We start from the raw sequence: 19,042 nt of genomic DNA on the forward strand, positions 1-19,042 counted from the left end.
GTGGTATTTCTTTAAGTGGATCAGAGCTTCAGTTGGATGGTGGCTTGTTGTTCTAATTTGGGTTTGAATTTTTAATTCCTTCTGGGGTGTCGAGACAGGGTAGGTATCAAAGGGTGGGGCAGGGGCATGGCTAGTATTAAAAGTATTTCCTTTAAGAAAAATACTTTAAGGAGTCAGTAAGGCTGGCTGATGGCTATGATAGCTTTTCAGTATTTTAAGCAAACAACATTTGGTAAATATCTGCATTTAAAAAAAGGACTCAGAAGACCAAATCACAGAGGCCAAGATCCCTACAAGAGTAAATGGTGTCTCCAAAAGTCCTATTCAAAATGCCTAAAATAGTTAAAACATGGCAGAACTACTCCCACACTTCCATTTTCAAAAACTGTATGCTATGAGGATACAAAACCTTAAAGCTTATTGTTTATATTATACCTGATTCTATCATCTCTTCCAAGTTTGGCAGCCATTCTCAAGTTTCCCTCATTAAAAAAATGAGTAAGTTTCAACAAGGAACATATACTTGAGTGTTCTCAATGCACACCCTTACAATCAGAAATCTATAAAAAATAATCACAGCTCTTAAACTAAGTACTTTGCCATGTTATCACCAGTAAAATTGGACAGTAAGATCCCAGCATCAACTGAAAATTTAAAAATAAAAGTGAAAGTCAATTTTTAAATACTGCATTATGTCATTCCTTTCACTTAACAGCTCAGCTTACAACAGCTTACCCATGCTAATTATCCTGGTTTGTAGCTAGCAGAGAACACAACTACACATTCACCTGCACAGAGTAAGGCACAGGTAAGCTACAGATCACCACTGCTGGTTTAAAAGGTGACTAGCCAAATACACTATTTAAACAGCAAAATCATTAATTCAATAGCTGCTAATTAAACACTTTTACATTACAGAAACAAAACACCTGAAAATTACCTCCTCTCTCAAATATTCCCCAAAATAACAGCTTTTGATTGATTAGAGGACTGCAACAAGAGCCTAACAGCAACTATGCGAGCAAAAATGGCACTTTATCCTTTATGCAAGTCTGTACATACAGAGAAGGTAAAGATGTAAACCAAAACCTCCAAAGAGAGTTCATGTACTTAAGACAATACTTTAGCTCCATTTTAAGAAACAACCGTAAGATCCCTAAACCAAATCTTAATGTGGTATCAGTGCACTATGACACTCTGAACTGTTAATCATTTTCCAAAAAAAACAAGTTGTTATATGGTTCAAAAAATTATTTCAAAAAATAACTAAGAATCGAAATTGACACCTCAGCTAGCAGGAGAAAATAAATTTACATAGAATTGTTGAGTCATTTAGGTTGCATAAAGACCCTTAGGATAAGATTTCAACTGCAAACCATGATAATATACAGGATAAAATACAATTTAAATCTCTACTTCCTATAGACCAATTCAAATATATACAAGAGTATGTCCACACAGAAGTACACAGTAGCAAAAACTCCGAGTCCCCAGGCACCAACAGAAGAAACATTTTGAAGTCCATATTATTACATTTGGACTTAAAACCATCTTCTTGATAAGGTTATTGGAAAACCTTACCCCACAAGAAAACTTAGAATCCTGAAAGGAACATATGAATCTATAAACATACGATATTTTACCTTCATTTTTCTCCCTGCAAGGTTAACAGGACAGCTGGATTTGTGTATTTTTTACACAACTCAGAGATGGCTTGAATGAATGGTTTTCTAACACAGATCTGCTTAGTTAAGACTGAACCACAAAATTTCGTTGTTCATCTTCAAGAACTAGGACAAATCTGGCTGAACCATACCTAGATTGTGATGCCAAAAGATTCAAATGAAGGCTCCAATCCTGCAACTGGATCTGTGTAAATAGTTGACAGGCATACAAGCAACTCCACACAAATAATTAATGATCATAAATAAATAATGATCATTGCGTTGAGGTGTTTCTGAATTTATTCTGACACAAACTTGGCACTATTTGCATTTCTAAGTGTCTTCTATTATAGCGACAGTTCAATTTCTGCAGGTTATTTCTCTAATAATAAAATACAACATTATCAGCCATTTTACTGAAAGCATTGATATAGTTACACAACTTCTGAAAAGCATGCTACTATTTTTGTCAGGCGGCTACATTAACAAATTGAAATGTGACACAAAGGTAATTCGTACCTAAAAACAAGTAAAATTTTAATGTTTTCCACAGTTTAATGCAGAGTATATTAACGTTTAAATGGAACATATTTCCTGTTCTATACCACTGTACCACCCACCTCTATACCTGCATTTTCAACTCACATATTTTCAACTCACAAATTTTCAACATCTTTATGATGGTGTAACTGTAGTAGCACAGCTATAGTTCATGTTCTGTCAGCATTTCCTTTATAAGCTACATTCTTCACGTTTGTTCCTTGGCCATAAAAGTTCATGCCAGGATGAAACTTTGTGTAGGAATTCCTATACTAGCAAACAAATTTTAGAAGTACAATTTAATACATTTTATTTCTTCAATTACTTTTAGAGGACGGTGAAGTAGGAGTTAAAACCCAGCATTAACATAAATGGGTTTTTGTACATGAAAGGACAGACCATCCATAGTTAAAAGAATAAAATGGGTTCAACATAATTTTTGTCTGTATCTTGTATTATTTACCAACTGCAAGACGGATAGAGGAATAGTCTCATTTATCAAGTCAATGCAGACACAGAAAGACACACAAATACTACTAATTTAAACAGTAAACCTAGCAGCTCAATTCCAAGGTTTAACATTTCAGCTGCTTTAAGTCTCAGGTACAAAAGATCATAATATACAACACAGAGTACTGTCAGCCAAGATGTAGGAATCTGTGCATTCAAAAACATTGTCCCAGTTCAGAAAATGAACTGGTATATTCCATTACATTGGGAAATGTACACAAGGTTTCAGGATCATGTAAATTTTATAGTCAAGTTACAAACCTGAAAAAAGTTTCTTAAATGGAAACACTGACACAACCTTCACTATAGTATTGCAAACAGCAACGCTATTTTATAAATCTTAAACGCTGTTTTTTTTAAAGTAGGCGTGGCAATTATTAGTGTAATGAGGAATAAACTATAACACCCATGATTTAAAATTTCAAGCAGAAGTCCATTTGGTTGACTTGCTCAGGTGTTTATTCATTTAAACAAGTAGTCAAAATTTTAAAGAACTACTTTTTGTGTGGTATTCTGCACTACTCTTCTTTCACCTAGATTGGAGAATATTATAATTGCCTATTGGGAAGTTCTTTACAGAGGCTTCCTAATGATAAGAAAATTGCACTAGTAAACCTTTATTTTTTCAATTATGTATTTACACCCTTATATTTTTACAATTAAGTCCAGTGGATGGTTTTTCCACTGGATTAAGGAAAGAAATTTTGAACTAAAAATCTCTCCTCATCTGAAAATTCCAGCAAAGTTAACGTTATAACTGGTAAGGGAAATAGTAGCAGTCCATTCCAACGAAAATTTTAGTATCAAAGGACCACTGACTGTCAGCATCATGCTGTATCTCTCATATCTCTAGAGATTTCTAGTGAGAATTTGCCCTTGACTAATGGTCCTGCCAATTTCAAGCCCTGACTGTACATGTATTTTCTACCTGGAATCAGTGGCTACAAAGCGGCCAGCGTATCGTTAGTCACAATACAACAGTAAGGTTGTGAACATACCTGAGCAATGTTCAAGGTCTAGAGCATTGGAGGATGGGCAGGACAAGACAGGACAGAACAAAAATAAAGGAAGAAAAAAAGAAAAGACAAAACAGTGACTATGAGGCCAGCCTCAAGGATCCCCAAGTCAGACTAAGCCCCCCCATTCTAAGGTTTCAAAAGAAAAAATGTAACAAAACAAAGCCCAGCTCCCAACTATTCTAGTACTATAACATTCCAATATAACAGAGTAGAACAATGCTTTAAAAACCAAACGAACAATAACCAGTCTCCTACTGTCTGTCAAAGGTGTACTTGAGGCTGGCCTTATAGGAAAAAAAAGCAATGCAAAAAAAAAATCATATTTTAAATCTCTACTTTTCAATTTAACATTCGTAAAGCAATATACAAATGATAGGAATAACAGTGTCCAATTAACCTAATATGATCTCATAAAAAAAAAAAAAAATCACTCTCTGTACCTAAACTGTTTTGCTTAGTTAGCTATAGCAAAGAAAAGAGAAAAAGAATAGTGCAGATTCTATGCAGAATTGAATCACGTGTTACAGCACAGTACAGTACCTGCTTATTCAGACCTAGCATATTGCAGACCATATCCCTGGAATACGGTTGTTCCAACACATATCTCAACAAAGCAGTCTGTGGCTCAAACAGATCCTTGAAAAAGAAACAAGCAATCACATACAAACATATATTGCCTCAAGATAATATTTAATACTGAGCTTACATTTAACTGAATAAACAATATAAGAATGAATGTTTAATTTATGCAGGTATGTACTATCTGGGAAACTGTCTTGCTCTCTGGTAACTAAAAGAAATGAGGCGATAATAATACTTAAGAAGTGGCATATTTTTATGAGGTCCAAGTAGAAGAACCTTCTTCATCCAACAGAAGGATGGCACACTTCTTGGAAAAGCCTTGAACTCGAAGGAAACAAGGTAAGACAACTAAGGAAATGCACCAAAATGCATAAAAATCAAGACTGATGTGAAGAAATCAGATATGAAACAACTGCTCACTGCATCTTCCTGCAGCCTGAATCACTTTAAATAAAAATGTTATCTGGAGTTGGGTTCAAAACAAACAGAAGGAACTGATTCCTCAGGCAACATGAAGCTGAAATGCGGCACTCCTTGTCAAAGGAATGTTGTGGATACTAAAAGCTTACAGGGGCTCAAGAAGAGTCTGAAAAAGTATTTGGGATATGAAGGTTTACTAAATACAGAGAAACCACATCTGTATCAGGAAACACACAAAATGATAAAGGCTGCAGATTGTGAGCACTGTACATGTCACTAGACATACTGTACTTCCTTTCTTAGACATCTAGGGTATGGGGAATGGAATGCAGGAGAACATGGACTTTTGTCCTGATCCTTTTAATTCTTTCAGTACACCACTACTTTATATTCAGAGTTTTAAGTTTAAATATGCAAACTTTAAGTCTGAATTGTAAATTACCTCTCCTGTGGAATAATAACGAGCACATAAAAGAAGAAATTATTTTACCATTCTCTTCCATCTAGCCAATTTTCCAATCAATTCTCTGCTCTCACTTGCTCTCTCACATGCACACATCCACAAAGCATATTAAATTATGTCTCATGTTCTTCAACAATCTGGACAGCAGTTATACCAAACACTGCTTTCCAGGTCCTCTATATATAGCTTGAAATCATTGAAATATAAAACATCCACACATTCAAAGTTAGCCTAACTGGAACGGATATTCACGGTTGAAATTTTTCCCCGCTTTAATGACACAAAAGTTTTGTTTTACTGAATATAACAGGTTTAAGAAGTTTAATAAGGCATACCTTATCATATGGTAAGAGACCTTTCAAAGGAAAACGAAGCGTAGTAGGATCCAGCTTCCATGAATTACACATGGCACCAGAATTATTTACCACAGGAAGGAGACTACAGCGACCTATATGCAATGAAACATAAATTCTCAACCAGTGAAACTGGCCCATTGCCTAATCGTTTTGATGCAAAAACTGGCCTTAGCCACTTTTATGCTCTCCTTAAATTTCCACTGTTTAAAGGTTTTACCACAAGGATTGCTTCAAACTGATTTTATTTTTCTTACCAACTTTCAACTAATAAAATATCTACTCAGTAAAGTCCCCATTTATTCACACTGGGTACCCCAAAAATAAAAAGTGTTTGCAAATATCAATCTCTAAGTACCCTTAGATATTACCCTTAGATATTACCCTTAGATTTACCACAAGGATTGCTTCAAATTGATTTTATTTTTCTAACCAACTTTCAACTAATAAAATATCTACACAGTAAAGTCCCCATTTATTCACACTGGGTACCCCAAAAATAAAAAGTGTTTGCAAATATCAATCTATAAGTACCCTTAGATATTACCAGAATACTGTTCCCCTGCCATTGCTTGACCTAGGGATTTGATTTTGGCAGACTGAACCTTTCCACAAAGAAAAAAGCCTTATAAACCCAAGTATAATATAGTCTTTCAATTTCCCTTCATTGACCCAGTGGGCAAGACTGTGTTCAGTAAAACAGCTGAACACAAGCGTGTGTATTCCAATTAAAGTCAATGAAGATCCAGTCATTTAGTCAGTGTAGCCTAGTGAGACCAAAACACATTAAGTGTGTTTGGTAGGCTGAATTTACACTTGTTAGTCAGTGTAGATTAGACAACTAGCCTTTATTTTAGTTCTTAAACATAAGCATCTGAACTGAGCCCCAAGGAAACCTCTATATCAGCATGTAAATTTAGGTGCCTCAATTTTTACCTCACTCAGTTCAAATTCCATGACTTCTATTATCCAAACTGGTCATATTATTATCAGATAAAACAAGATGTAAATAAATATGTATTTCTTCCCTTCAATTTTATCTATACAGGTCATTTACACATACAACACTTGCAAAAACAAAATGTGATCCCTGTCAACCATATAAATAAAAGCTATGCCACACTTTCAATACTTCTGATGCTTCTGAAACAAAATGCTTTGGGAGCATTACAGATGAATTTACATTTTTAATTTCTGCACTAAAGAAGCTCTGTCACAATAAACCTTGCTCATAACTAATGCAGCTCTTATTAAACTACTCAAAGCAAACAGAAGACATTTTTTTTTGAAGAAAAATGCAGCAGGAATCATAGTAAAACAAAGCCAAATTTTGATCATCTGATTTCTAACAATAAATGAAGACAAGCATTTCTTTCACAGAAAAGTAGAACGAGTACTCATCTGAACTAGGAAATGTTCACCCAGAAGCCAGCAACAAGAGAGAAGAGGCTGAGCAGCTACAAAAGCTCCAGTGGAAACTGAAGTCAAAACATTCCAAGACTAACATTCCAGTGGATATGCATTAACTTGGGCACACAAAACCTACAATTTCCCTATCTACTAGTGACCTGTAGTTACAAACCATATGACCATGTAACAACTAGCACACTTCCACTACCAGCAGGTAGCAAAGAATTATTTTGATCTCATCAGTAAATTTTCCCTGTCAAAACAAAAACTGAAAGGAAACAAGTCTTAGAACAAACTGACAAGGGCAGAGGTACTAGATGAAACATAAGACTTTAATTATTTTGCTTAGATGATATAGGTCCCAAAAGGCTCTAAAAAAAAAATAGTTCAAAATTAAAATGAATTCATTTTAAAGTCATTCATTAAGTCATTGTCTTACCACAAATAGAATTTATTCTTGCTGTAGGTCTGAAGGTATCCACAAAGTCTGACACTAAATTACCTAGTAACTGGGTGAGAAGAGGAGAAAAAAATTAGTGTTTAAGTTCCAGGCATTGATAAGGAATATTTAAGACTTAAAAATATAAACGTGTATGGATTTTAATAAAATATGCAGAAATCTACTAAAATAACTGGCTTCCTATTTCAAAAAGTTGGAAAAATCATCTGGAACATAAAACCGGAAAATGAAAACTGTGGCATTAGAAAGGAGGTGCAGGAAGCACTCTTCCCCATTTGCACTCAAGTAGGTGTTTTATGTAAGAACTGTTTCCTATGCAAACTATCTTATTTGAATGCATAACACTTTGAAACAGATTATTTAAAATAAACTATAATTTCTGCTCATAACAAATCTCTGCCACTCAATAACAACTCCAGATAGAAGAATTACCCAAATGAGTACAATCTACTTTAAATCTTCTCTCAAAACACAGTAACAATTTTCCCAGTAATACAGGGGAGTTGGGATTTTACGTTTTTCCAAACACCTAGTTATTTTAATAGAATACAAAATTAAAAACTGGATTGGTATTACTTTTTTTTTTGAAACAATGACAATTTTCATTCCACTAGAGCCCCAAATATCTCTACATAACTGAGTTTAAACATAGAAAACATTGGTCAGTTATTTAAAGTGATTTTTCTTATCCTGAAGCTACAGAGAAAGCACACAGTGGTAGGTATGCATGACCTGCACTTCCAAACATATTCAATAAAACCAACTCAGTGCTTCAAGAGTTTTGAACATCAGACCATAGGTCAAAATTATAAGTTTCATGCAAGAACAAAGGGAGCTGCTGCTGCAATCACATCAAGCCTGTATCTTCATTTACGTGACTAAACACAGAGCTTACTGTTGAGCAGATTTTAAATTTTCACATGAACTTTGTTTTAAAATATAGGTATTGTGTGCAACAAAATTCCAGGGTACATTATTTTATATCATATCATTACCCAGTGGGGAAGTTTTCCTTCAGGATATAGTTTTCTGATTTCTGTAACTGCAAAGTAGGCAGGCAGCAAACAAGCATTTCTTTCCAAGATGTAGGCTACCACCTATAAATAAAAAAAATACATCAGTGTAAAACACCCTGGAGAAGGTAAATGAATGTGTAATCTGTCTAATAGTCTGAGACAGCCCACTAAAACAGATACAAGGATTAAAATACTTTTTCTTAAGTTGTATTCTGATAGCAATACTTCAATAATTCTCAAACCTGTTTTTAATTGTACAAGCCTAAGTTAGATTGTTTGAGCCTTAGTAAGACCATGCCTCTATGTCTGCCCATAAAATACTGAAAAAAACCCTATTTTTATTCACTAATAAAAAACTATTCATCATTATTATATCCTATACATCTTGCCTTAGTCAAGTCCAGCATTGGGCCTGACTCTCTTATTAGGGATTTTAACACTTAAAATATCCCACAAAAGCACTTTGTTTACTGCATAAACTGCAATAGCAGTAAAGAATTTGAAGACAAAGAGTAAGACTTTCCTGTTGAACTACAATCAGAGCTATCCCAACCATCAGAAACTCACAAATAACAACAGAATAAGGCCTATCTTCCTCTATAGTGGTATAAAATCCATATAGTTACCTCTCTTGCTGCTAAAAGCTGCTGTACAACAGCTGAGCTCACAGTGTTTGGAATTGTTAGGATTTTCTCTAGGATGACTTTCAGCAGATCACGCACACCCTGAAAGATAGCATATGAAATTAATGTTCCTAGATATTCTTTATTTCTGGCAGAAAGATTACACAATCAATACGGTCAGACAATATTTTGACAGAAAAATTAGTTCTTGCAGCTAAACATCAGAAAACAAACTGCTACTGAGAATATTAATAATGATTACATTAAATTTTAACACCAATTACATTATATTCCTTATGGAATGTCTCAGTCTTAGGAGGCTCCAGAAGAGAAAGTAACTGCTGGTATTTTGATGCGCATGCAGAGACATCCAACCTACAAAGCCTTTTGCAGCCTGACCAGAGCACAGTGCTGTATTTTGTGTTTTCTGCTATATCATCATCATCAATGCAGTGAGGTGATTCTCTGCAAGACATGCATGGTCTCCTACTCCTTCTGTTGGAGCTGTACCATGCCAAGGACTCAGCTTTCAGGAGCTTTTTTGCTGTGTAGCAACAAAGGTAACACAGATGACAGAATTCCAGCCTTAATGCTTGATAGTTTTTGTTTTCCAGTGTTCACCACTTCTGCACCTGCATTAGGGTTATTTAGCTTGTAACTGAAAATGGAGGAAAGGGACTGAAACAGAAATTGTATGAAGAAGTGTTACACTGTAAACACAAAATTATCTCTTAGGGTAAAGTTCAAGAAGCACTGAAAGTGCTCACTAAATTTTCTTTTGTAAGAAAAGCAGACTTTGAAAAATTGGATGTCTCTCAGATAAAATCACATAAACAAAGGTAGCAAATAACATGTCTTTGCAAAGAGAAAGGATTGAGTGGAAGATACCTTGTAGTCTACACCTCCAATAATCTTCCGAACCAATTTGAATGTTAATGCCCACAGCTGAGTCCTTTCCCACTCAAGTGTATCAGAGTTTATCAGAGATTCACAAACCATCCTAGCAGAAGGAGACAATGCAAGAATGAACAGCAGATAATAAGTACATGTTTTCCAGCAGTAACTGTACAATGTCATTGCAAAAATATCTCCAGTATAACATCTTCCATGTAGCTAATCAATTACTCCAACATGGCTCACCTGGGTGGCAAAAGTCCAGTTTCTACTGCCATTGCTAGGCAGTCATAAAGAAAAGAAATTCTTTTAGGACTATGTTGGCTATGTATGAATCTTACAATCCACTGGACACACTGCTCATGGGACTCCTGAAAAAACAACAGAGGGGAGAAAGAATGTATTTACAGGCAGCGAAACAAACTATAAAATTAGTATAGTATCCTACTATGAAAAAATGAAACACAAGAACAAGACTATAAATTGGTAGAAGTGATCCAGCTGCCCAACCTATAGTTTCTCCTACAGGTCTTCTTATCTTATTTTGAAGAAACTCACTTGTCCAGCATAAGCTGAGGTCAGTTGTCCAGCAGAGGAAACATTTCCTAGCTTAACCACTCATTTCTATAGTCTACTTTGGTTTTCACAAGTAAGCACAGTTAGCACAGACTAAAGTAAAATAGAACTGTTCTACATTATTTTTTCCCTTTCATAGTTATTATCAAATTCAGTGAAAATAAAGATGAACAGGCCTCCAATTATGGAGCAGTGTCTGGAGGTATCTAGCTTTTGAAAGGTGATTTTTTAACTTAACCATCTTATTTTATTTTTTCTCTTTTACCTATTTATTCACTTCTACCAAAAATTCTGTAACAAACTACATTTTATTGTTTATTTCTTTACTGTTACACTTCTAGTTGCTTATCGTTATTTGCACTGCACACCAACCTCTGCTGAACAACTGTGTAACTTTACAAATCTCAAAACTACCTTTTTTTTCTTGCAAAGTCTTCCTATATTCTTTACTATGCCATGTCTAAAATCAGATTCTGAATGACTGGACACAGACCTTACAGCTTAAGTGTTTGTCTACTAGAAAAGATATCTTTATATTAAAAATTATATAAAGTACAAAGATGTAAGCAACAAATCAAATGTTAACCTGGGAAAGACTGCTCCAGAACTGTCTAAAAGCTCCCAGGCAGCTGATCAGTTTGGTTCTCTCATCTTCAGGAGTGTCCATAAACATCCTAATGCAAACAAGAATATTAGTTATTAGCAGTACCCAGTGAAACAAGTAGAAAAATACATTTACACATAAAACCTTGCACAAATAAAGCAGTATTACACTTACCCAGGAAAAGCTTCTTCAATTACTTCTGTTTTCTGTAAGAGAAAAACCCCAAGTGAGCTACTGTTAGAAGGTTTTCTATGACTATCATGGCCCCAGGATGAAGCACAAAAGACAAAGTCAATTGTTATGGGACTCTACCAGAGAACGACAGGTGTCTTCTGCAAAATCACACTATTCCAAAGATGAGATTGCTTTGTTTTCATACAGACATATTAAAGTTGTGGATCCAGATGAAGGCTTTGTTTCTTTGTTTTGGGTTGTTCTTTTTTACTTTTTTGTCTTCTAAACACCTAGAGATCAATTCACTTCCCAAACCTGGAGAAGTTGTTTGATTGTATTATTACTGCTCTCTTCTCATCATTTGAAAAATGAGTATTTTTGAATTCCATTAAGTTTTTGCCCCTCTTATGTTCCATGACATTCAGCTACACAAATCAATTAAATACAATTACTTTCTCATCCAAATTTAGATCCATTGCTTTTTAAATTTGATTGAATGATGTAATGGTCTTGTACTAGATAAAAAAACAAACATGAATAGTCAATTTATCTTCTGTAAGACCTTCCTTTACTCCCTCCCCCTCTTTTTCAACTTCATTTTGCTCAAAGGCTTCTACATCATTATTCTAGAACTTCAGCAAATAGGTTCTGGAAAATATTATCCTAAAGCCTTTCCTACCTTTTCTAAGAACTTCATATTATACTCAGGTGTGATCTATCACTGACCATTATGTATTTTCATTGTCATATTACAGACATAAAAGCATGTAACAAAATCAACTTGCTGGTGCGCCCTTTCCATAATTTTGCCCAGAATTGTCTGTCACTGCTACTCAAGAAGCAAAGCAGAAGCTGACACTCATCTGATCTGCACAGAAAGCAAGGTAAAGTTTGCTGCTGTCCACCAAGTCCATACCAGCAGCAGGGAAAGCAGTTAAGTTGCTATTTTATCAGTTATGGCTCCAAAAATACAGAGAAATTTTCTCAGAAACTATTTTGTTGTTGTTCCTTTTGAATCTTAGGCAAATAACAGTACATAAAAACAGGTAGTGTGACAACACAGGCAAATGAAAACATTAAAAATGTGAAAATAATCTGAATGGCAACACCAAAATGAGGAATCAGTCACGTGTAGGCAATTAATATGCTACAAGCAACTTAACACCACACAAAGAAAAGTACATCACGCACTTTATAATGCCAACTTAAAACAGAATGGTTGGGCTTTTCTTTCCTCTACTGAAATTCATCACATAGAAATAATTTTCAATTGCTCTGAGACCTACAGATTCCTTCCACTTCAGACATTTCAATCAGCTTATTTTTTGTCTGAAATGTCAGTCAGGCTCCCATTCAGGATCAGCTCCTGTCACCCCAGTGTTTCCAACTGCGAATGTCTCATATCTACCAAGAAGTTAGTTCACTTGTGCTCCATACAAGTGTGATTAATGACCCACTGACTCGGCTTCACAAAGGGAAAGTCCTGTTTAACTAATTTCTTTCCATCATAAGGACACCCACCTAGAGGGGACAAAGAAAAGGCAGTGGAAGTACTTTTTCTGGATAATGCTTTTAATACTACCCCTCACAGCATCCTTCTGGACAAGCTGTTGAACTGTGGGACAAGCAGGTTCAGAGTGTGCTGGGTGAAGAAGTGGCTGAAGGGCAGAGCTCCCCAGAGTGACTGGGGTGCAGTCAGTGGGGCTGCATCTGCCTGGTGATGGGTCACCACTGGTGTTCCTCTGGGCTCATTTCTAGAGTTCAATATATTTATATAATGGTGCAGGAGGTAAATGCACCATTAGTAAATCTCCTGATACTAAACTGGCAGGTGCTGTTGAATCTCTTGAGGGATGACAGGCCTTACAAAAGGATGTGGATAGACTGGAGCACTGAGCAATCAGTGGCATGAAATTTAGCACATGCCAGAGTCTGTGCCTGGGACAGAGTACAAACAAGTACTCTGGGCACAAGAGTAAACTGCTGGGCACAAGTATAAACTGGGACAGGAGTGGCTGGAGATCAGCCCTGCAGAAATGGATCTGGGAGTGCTGGTCAGCAGCAGCTCAGTGTGAGCCAGCAGGGAGAGCCTGGGCAGCCAGGAGGGCAAACCCCATCCTGGGATGCATCAAACCCTGCGTTCAACCATTCAGACAAAAGAGGTGATTATCCTGCTGCACTCAGCTTTGGTATGGCCACACCTCGAGTACTGGGAGCGGTTCTGGGGCCTTGAATGCATCCACGGGCAGGCAGCAAAGCTGGGTAAAGTGTTGGAAGGAATACCGTATGGAAAATGGAGGAGACCTTTGGGCTCACTGTGCTTCGCTTTGCAGGCAGTACCATGCGTGTGCATTCCCACAATCTGATCATGCCATTATGCTGGCTCGCCCACTCGGGTCATCCATCTTCTCCTAGTCTCCTTCAAAACTCCTTAAACTGCTCATTTTACAGCAAATTCAGCGCTCTGTAATTCGGTATTGGCTAAGCAAGCCGCTTTACGGCCAGTCCTCTGTCCCAGCTTTCCTATGAAGCCCAGCGGGGGCCGACGACAGCCCTGAAGGGCCCTTCCCGGCCGGGAACAGCGCCCAACATGGTGGGGGACGGCGGCGGGGCTCCACCGCACCGACAGTGCCATGAAAACCAATAGCACCTCTCCCACCTGCTTTTCATCTCCTTCAGGACGGCCCCACCCCGGAGGGAGCACTGCGGGCCGCGGCGACCCGGACGCGGCCCCGGCAGCGGCGGCGCTCTGGGGACGGACTCACCACCACCTCCTCGAAGATGCTCTGCAGCTGCGTCTCCATGGGCACCATGGGGATCGCCATGGGGCCGGGCCGGGCCCGCCGGGCCCTTTGTCAGGCGCAGGCGGCGGCGCCCGCCCCTCCTCCTCCTCCTCCTCCCGCGCCGCCGGAAGTTCCGTCCCGGCTCCCGCTCCCCGGGAAGCGGCTGCTCGGCCCGGCCGTTCCGGGCGGCGCCGCCCGCCCCGGCCTGCCCGCAACGTTGGGAAAGCAACAGCGTCTTAAAACTTGGTTTTGTTTTTCTTTTTGCAAAAATATTCGCTTAGGCTTCTTTGGTTTTTGAATAATCTTTTATTTGAATAATTTTTTATGAGAATATTTTGGCGAGATGCTGCTTCTGATTCTTAGGGCAAGGAGCCGTATTGAGGTATAAGGATCTCATTATTATGAGATCCCTCTCTGCAGGGCTGATCTCCAGCCGCTACTCTCCCTATTTCTACTTGAGCCCAGTTTGGTGTAATTACTGTGGAGTTACTAATTCCTGTAGTAAGTCATAGAACAATCTGAAAATGCGTTTATCTAAAGACATCCGGGAATACAGAATCACAGCACTGCAGAATGGGTCGGGTTGGAAGGAATCACAGTGGATCATCTGTTCCAGCCTCCCTGCTCAAGCAGGGTCATCCCAGAGCACATGGCTCAAAATTGTATCCAGGTAGTTCTTGAGTATGTCCAGTGAGGGAGACTCCAGAACCTCTCTGGACAATCTATTCTGGTGCTTGATCTCCCACACGGTGAAGTTCTTCCTCGTGTTCGGCTGGAACTTCCTGAGCATCAGTTCTGCCCGTGTCGTCTTGTCCTATTGCTTGGCGCCACTGAGAAGAGCCTAACTCCATCTTCTTGGCACCCTCCCTTCAGATACCATAGACATTGATGCGGTCCCCTCTCAGTCATCTCCTCTTGAAGCTGAAAAGGCTCCCTCAGCCTTTCCTCATGAGAGAGGTGCTCCAGTCCCCCCGTCATCCTCTTAGGCCTCCACTGGATCCACTCCAGCAGCACCGTGTCGCTCTTGGCAGAACTGGCCACACTAAAATGCAATAGTATTACCTTTAAAAATGAGTACAAAAGTATTATGTTAGAATCACAGAATCATTAAGTTGTGAAAAGACCTCTAAGAACGTCAAATTCAACTGCCAAGCCCATCTCCAAACCATGTCCTCAAGGGCTACATCTACCCATTTTTTCAACACTTCCAGGGATGGTGATTCTACCGCTTTCCTGAGCAGTCTGTTTCAATGCCTAAATGCCCTTCCAGTGACGATTTTTCTCCCAATATCCAATCTAAACCTCCCCTGGTGCTACTTGAGGTCATTTCCTTTTGTCCTATAGCTTGCTACCTGAGAGATGTGGCTGACCTCCACCTGTGCACAGCCTCCTATCTGGCAGAGAGCATTATATATATATTATATATATATATATATATATATATATATATATGCAGATGTTTTTATACTAGAAAGAAATGTAAAATGCCAAATTAAGACAGTTCTAAAATTTTTTGTGTGTTTGATGCTGACACTATTTTCTGAGCCGTCTGTGGATGTTTGACTGCAAACATCCAGCTAGTGCTGGTAAACAGGTACAAACTTATGTCTTCAACAGAAAAATAAAGCTGATCAACTCCCTGTCTGATCAACTATCAAGCTGATAACTAGAGGCCTCAGAGCAGTGAAAAATTAACATTTTCAGGCTTGGAGTTGAGTGGAAAATAGCAGAGTGGGGGAAACGCTCACATGGAATTGGATAGACAACCACTTGTTTTAAAGGTAAACAGCTTTTGTGTAAATAAGCCTGGAAGAATACATGACATAAACAATGAGAAATGTTATAAGTAAATTTAAGGAGTACAACAGAGAACAGTGATACATGGGACATCAGTACTTGCACAGCTAGCAGAGATGTATGTTGTAGCCAACAGGCACAGGATGCTTTGAAGTCAGTCCTTTCTTTTCAGCAATGGGAAATACCTGGTTAGGAAACAAATAATGCTTACATGTGTATTATTTACCTAAATATACATAACAGATGATCATTGAAAACAGTGGGGATGCAATTGAAGGTCTGCTTGTGCTTGCTTGTCTTGCTCTTAGAATTGGGTTGCCCTCAGTCTTAACATGAAGTTATTTATTCTGTAAGAATTGTTCTTTATACTCTTCATTATGTATTTATTTAAAGAGTGTTTCACAACAATCTGAAATGCCCATGCGCATCTCATCAAGACCCAGTGTCAGTACTTGTCCATCCAGGACAGACCACCTCATATATTATTAAAATGACAATGCACAGGTTAAGTGTCTACTCAAATTCTGTGCCAAGCTCCTCTCTAATCCATTCCCACAGTGACTCATAAGAGGACTAGAAATGAGCCAAAAAGGAGTTGTTTTACTCATAATAATGTCTTATTATTATTTTGAGGACCAGTCTACTATTCTTACTTTTTTTCTGCCTTACTGCTCTATTACACTTCTGGGCTAACAGCCATTCCTATCCAACCCTAATATGTACAACATACAATCTGTCCGCTACTTTGGTTTAAAAAATCAAGGTAAAGTTCTATTAAGCAACTAATACAACTTGTATTAGTTGCCTAATACAACTTTGCCTTGATTTTAAGTCATTAGCCAACATACATTCTAAATAGAACTTAGCATGCAAGCCTAAATCTAGATGGTCATATTTAGTAGACAGACTTGGTCTAATCCTAGTTAGGGTCCTGGTTCACCACTTGTCCCAAATACTATACCAAATTTCGAATTTTAAAACTGAAGCACTCAACCATGTAATAGCCTTGAACCCTCAAAGAGGTTCAAATGGTGATTTCTGTCCTGAATGAACATCTTGTCTAACCAGATCTCATTTTAACAAAACTGCAGTACCTATAATCCTATCTTTGTGTAGAAGAGTAGTAGAAAGAAGGCTCTTGTTCAGGCACAAGAAGTATGACACATTATGTAGATTATTATGATTAGATTTATTGTTAATACAGTATCTAAATATTGCCAAAGCAATATACAATATAAGCATGTAATATTATATTAACGTACTATAACCAGCTTATATCATAACCAGCTAGAAATATACAAGTTTACAGTCTTTGGCCTTACAGAATTCACAATGGCAAAGCATCAAAGCACCTGTGGAGATGCTTTAGGGTTTTATCTCTTTACCTGACTGGATTTTGGTGCTTTTACTCACCTGCCCAAAAGTGAGTGTTCGTACCTTTGGGCTGGATGTACCCTGCAGTCATCCCTTCCAGGACAGGGGGATCTGCCTGGAAGCTGTCTGTAGCCTGGGAGACCAGTTTGCCCAGTTGGCCCAGTCTCCAGCAGTATTTCAAACGCTTTTGCAGACTGATGTGTGCCAAAGTCAGTCGAAATCATTAGACCTCCCTGTCTCTGAAATTTGTCATCCCGGGAATATCCAGACTGTTCCTCCTGGAATGATCACTGGATGTTCTTATCTTAGCACCATTCTCACTTGGTTTTCTTATTTTAGGACAAATCATATTTCCCATTGGACACAATTGTAAAGGAGAGGGGTGTGTGTACGGGGAAGGGCACACTTGAGGACCTGATGAACTTATCTCAGTCACACTTTAGCAGAGAATCTCAATGGGATGGAACTGGGAGCAAGGGGTGCTGGGGCAGGTCAGGATTAAGCAAAGCTCATCCTGCTTTGCCTGAGGTAGCCAAGTATCCAGGAGGAGAAACAGTACTGCTATTAACCCTGGAGCGACTGCACCTTGGTCCATCTGCCAAGTCATGAACCACTATGAGACCCTGTACTGAGTAACAGAGCCACACACCCCACTAAGCAAGGCAGAAGGGGTGAGGATGAAATGACCCTCTTCACCCAGACACAGAAAAAGAAATGCACTTTTCAAAATGATTTTAAATATCATATTACTCTAGCAAAAACACCTTCATCAAAATGACCATTTTAATGCTTGTGGGTGACAAGAAACACTTACGAGAAAAATGGTTAAACTTTGAAATGTTTTTTCCTGTATGAGTACCATTCATTTTAGAAGATAGATGACAAATGAGTACAAAAGCATCTTAGAATGCATGGTGTGTAGGGTCTGTCTAGTTCTTCATGGCCTTAGAGGACTTTTGGCTTCTTAGCAGTGAAAATTGAAAGTGTCTACAACACAGTGCTATTCAGAAATTATCCTCCCCATTTTCCTGACATGCTTGTTAACATGTATATGGCAGAGATGTCCTGCCTGTGTTCTTTGAAAACATCTTCTTCCTGAAAGTGTCAGATGAACTGAGGACTGCGGTGTAACTGTGGGGGAATGGGTTTTTTTATACCCTCACCCTGCATTGGTATAGTGTCAGTCTGTATGCAGAAAGGTCACTCAAAGTTATGATTTAGTAATTGAGAGCAGAAAGGATAATTATATCCTTCTTCTTTTTTTTTTTTTTTTTTTTTAAGTCCTATGTATTGATCATGTTGATTGTTTGTTTTTTTAATGTGAATTTTCTTTTGGTAGGGATGAAAATAAGTATTTTTAACATATGAGGCCCTTGATTTTGAAACAGAAGTTTGGATTCTTGGTTAATATTTATTAAGTTTAATAATTGAATTTTATTGGTGAAAAATGTTCTAGAATATTGTAATTCATCATGAAGACAGTAAAGTATGTCAAGTTGGAGCAATGATTGGTTAAAAGTAGCAAAATCAGGTATATGGGATCACATTCTGTTCATTTTAGTTGCTGAGGAGTGCTTAAACAGACTGAAAGCCTTCTGTCTGAGTAGCATGGGATGCACAAGTGGCTGGGACGGGTCACAGCTGGGACATCAGACCCCAGGTGACCAGTCAGATACCTCACATCATCTGAGGTGATATAAATCACCTCAGCAATAAAACTTTGGGGAAATAAAAAAAGGAAGGCATAGGGAATGGTCAGAGTGAGAATGGTGTCTGCCTC

General features: G+C 38.1%; 1 protein-coding gene across 2 annotated transcripts in view; it reads right to left on the minus strand.

Annotated features, from left to right (window-relative positions):
* Positions 1 to 14,210, minus strand: part of MED23 (mediator complex subunit 23) — a 37,695-nt gene extending 23,485 nt beyond the window's left edge. The window contains exons 1-11 of one of the 2 annotated variants that reach the window (XM_068184485.1): positions 14,074 to 14,210; positions 11,309 to 11,340; positions 11,117 to 11,204; positions 10,201 to 10,325; positions 9,949 to 10,060; positions 9,064 to 9,162; positions 8,417 to 8,518; positions 7,401 to 7,470; positions 5,534 to 5,646; positions 4,274 to 4,369; positions 3,713 to 3,730 (exon numbers count right to left, since the gene is read on the minus strand). In XM_068184485.1, the coding sequence (XP_068040586.1) occupies positions 3,713 to 3,730; positions 4,274 to 4,369; positions 5,534 to 5,646; positions 7,401 to 7,470; positions 8,417 to 8,518; positions 9,064 to 9,162; positions 9,949 to 10,060; positions 10,201 to 10,325; positions 11,117 to 11,204; positions 11,309 to 11,340; positions 14,074 to 14,133 (915 nt within the window). In that variant the 5' untranslated portion in view covers positions 14,134 to 14,210. The remainder of the gene's footprint in view (positions 1 to 3,712; positions 3,731 to 4,273; positions 4,370 to 5,533; positions 5,647 to 7,400; positions 7,471 to 8,416; positions 8,519 to 9,063; positions 9,163 to 9,948; positions 10,061 to 10,200; positions 10,326 to 11,116; positions 11,205 to 11,308; positions 11,341 to 14,073) is intronic. The other variant, XM_068184486.1, reaches the window with a different exon arrangement.
* Between the last annotated feature and the right edge of the window lie 4,832 nt (positions 14,211 to 19,042).

The sequence above is a fragment of the Anomalospiza imberbis genome, chromosome 3 (genome assembly GCF_031753505.1).
Source record: "Anomalospiza imberbis isolate Cuckoo-Finch-1a 21T00152 chromosome 3, ASM3175350v1, whole genome shotgun sequence".
In the NCBI taxonomy this organism is placed as follows: Eukaryota; Metazoa; Chordata; class Aves; order Passeriformes; family Viduidae; genus Anomalospiza; species Anomalospiza imberbis.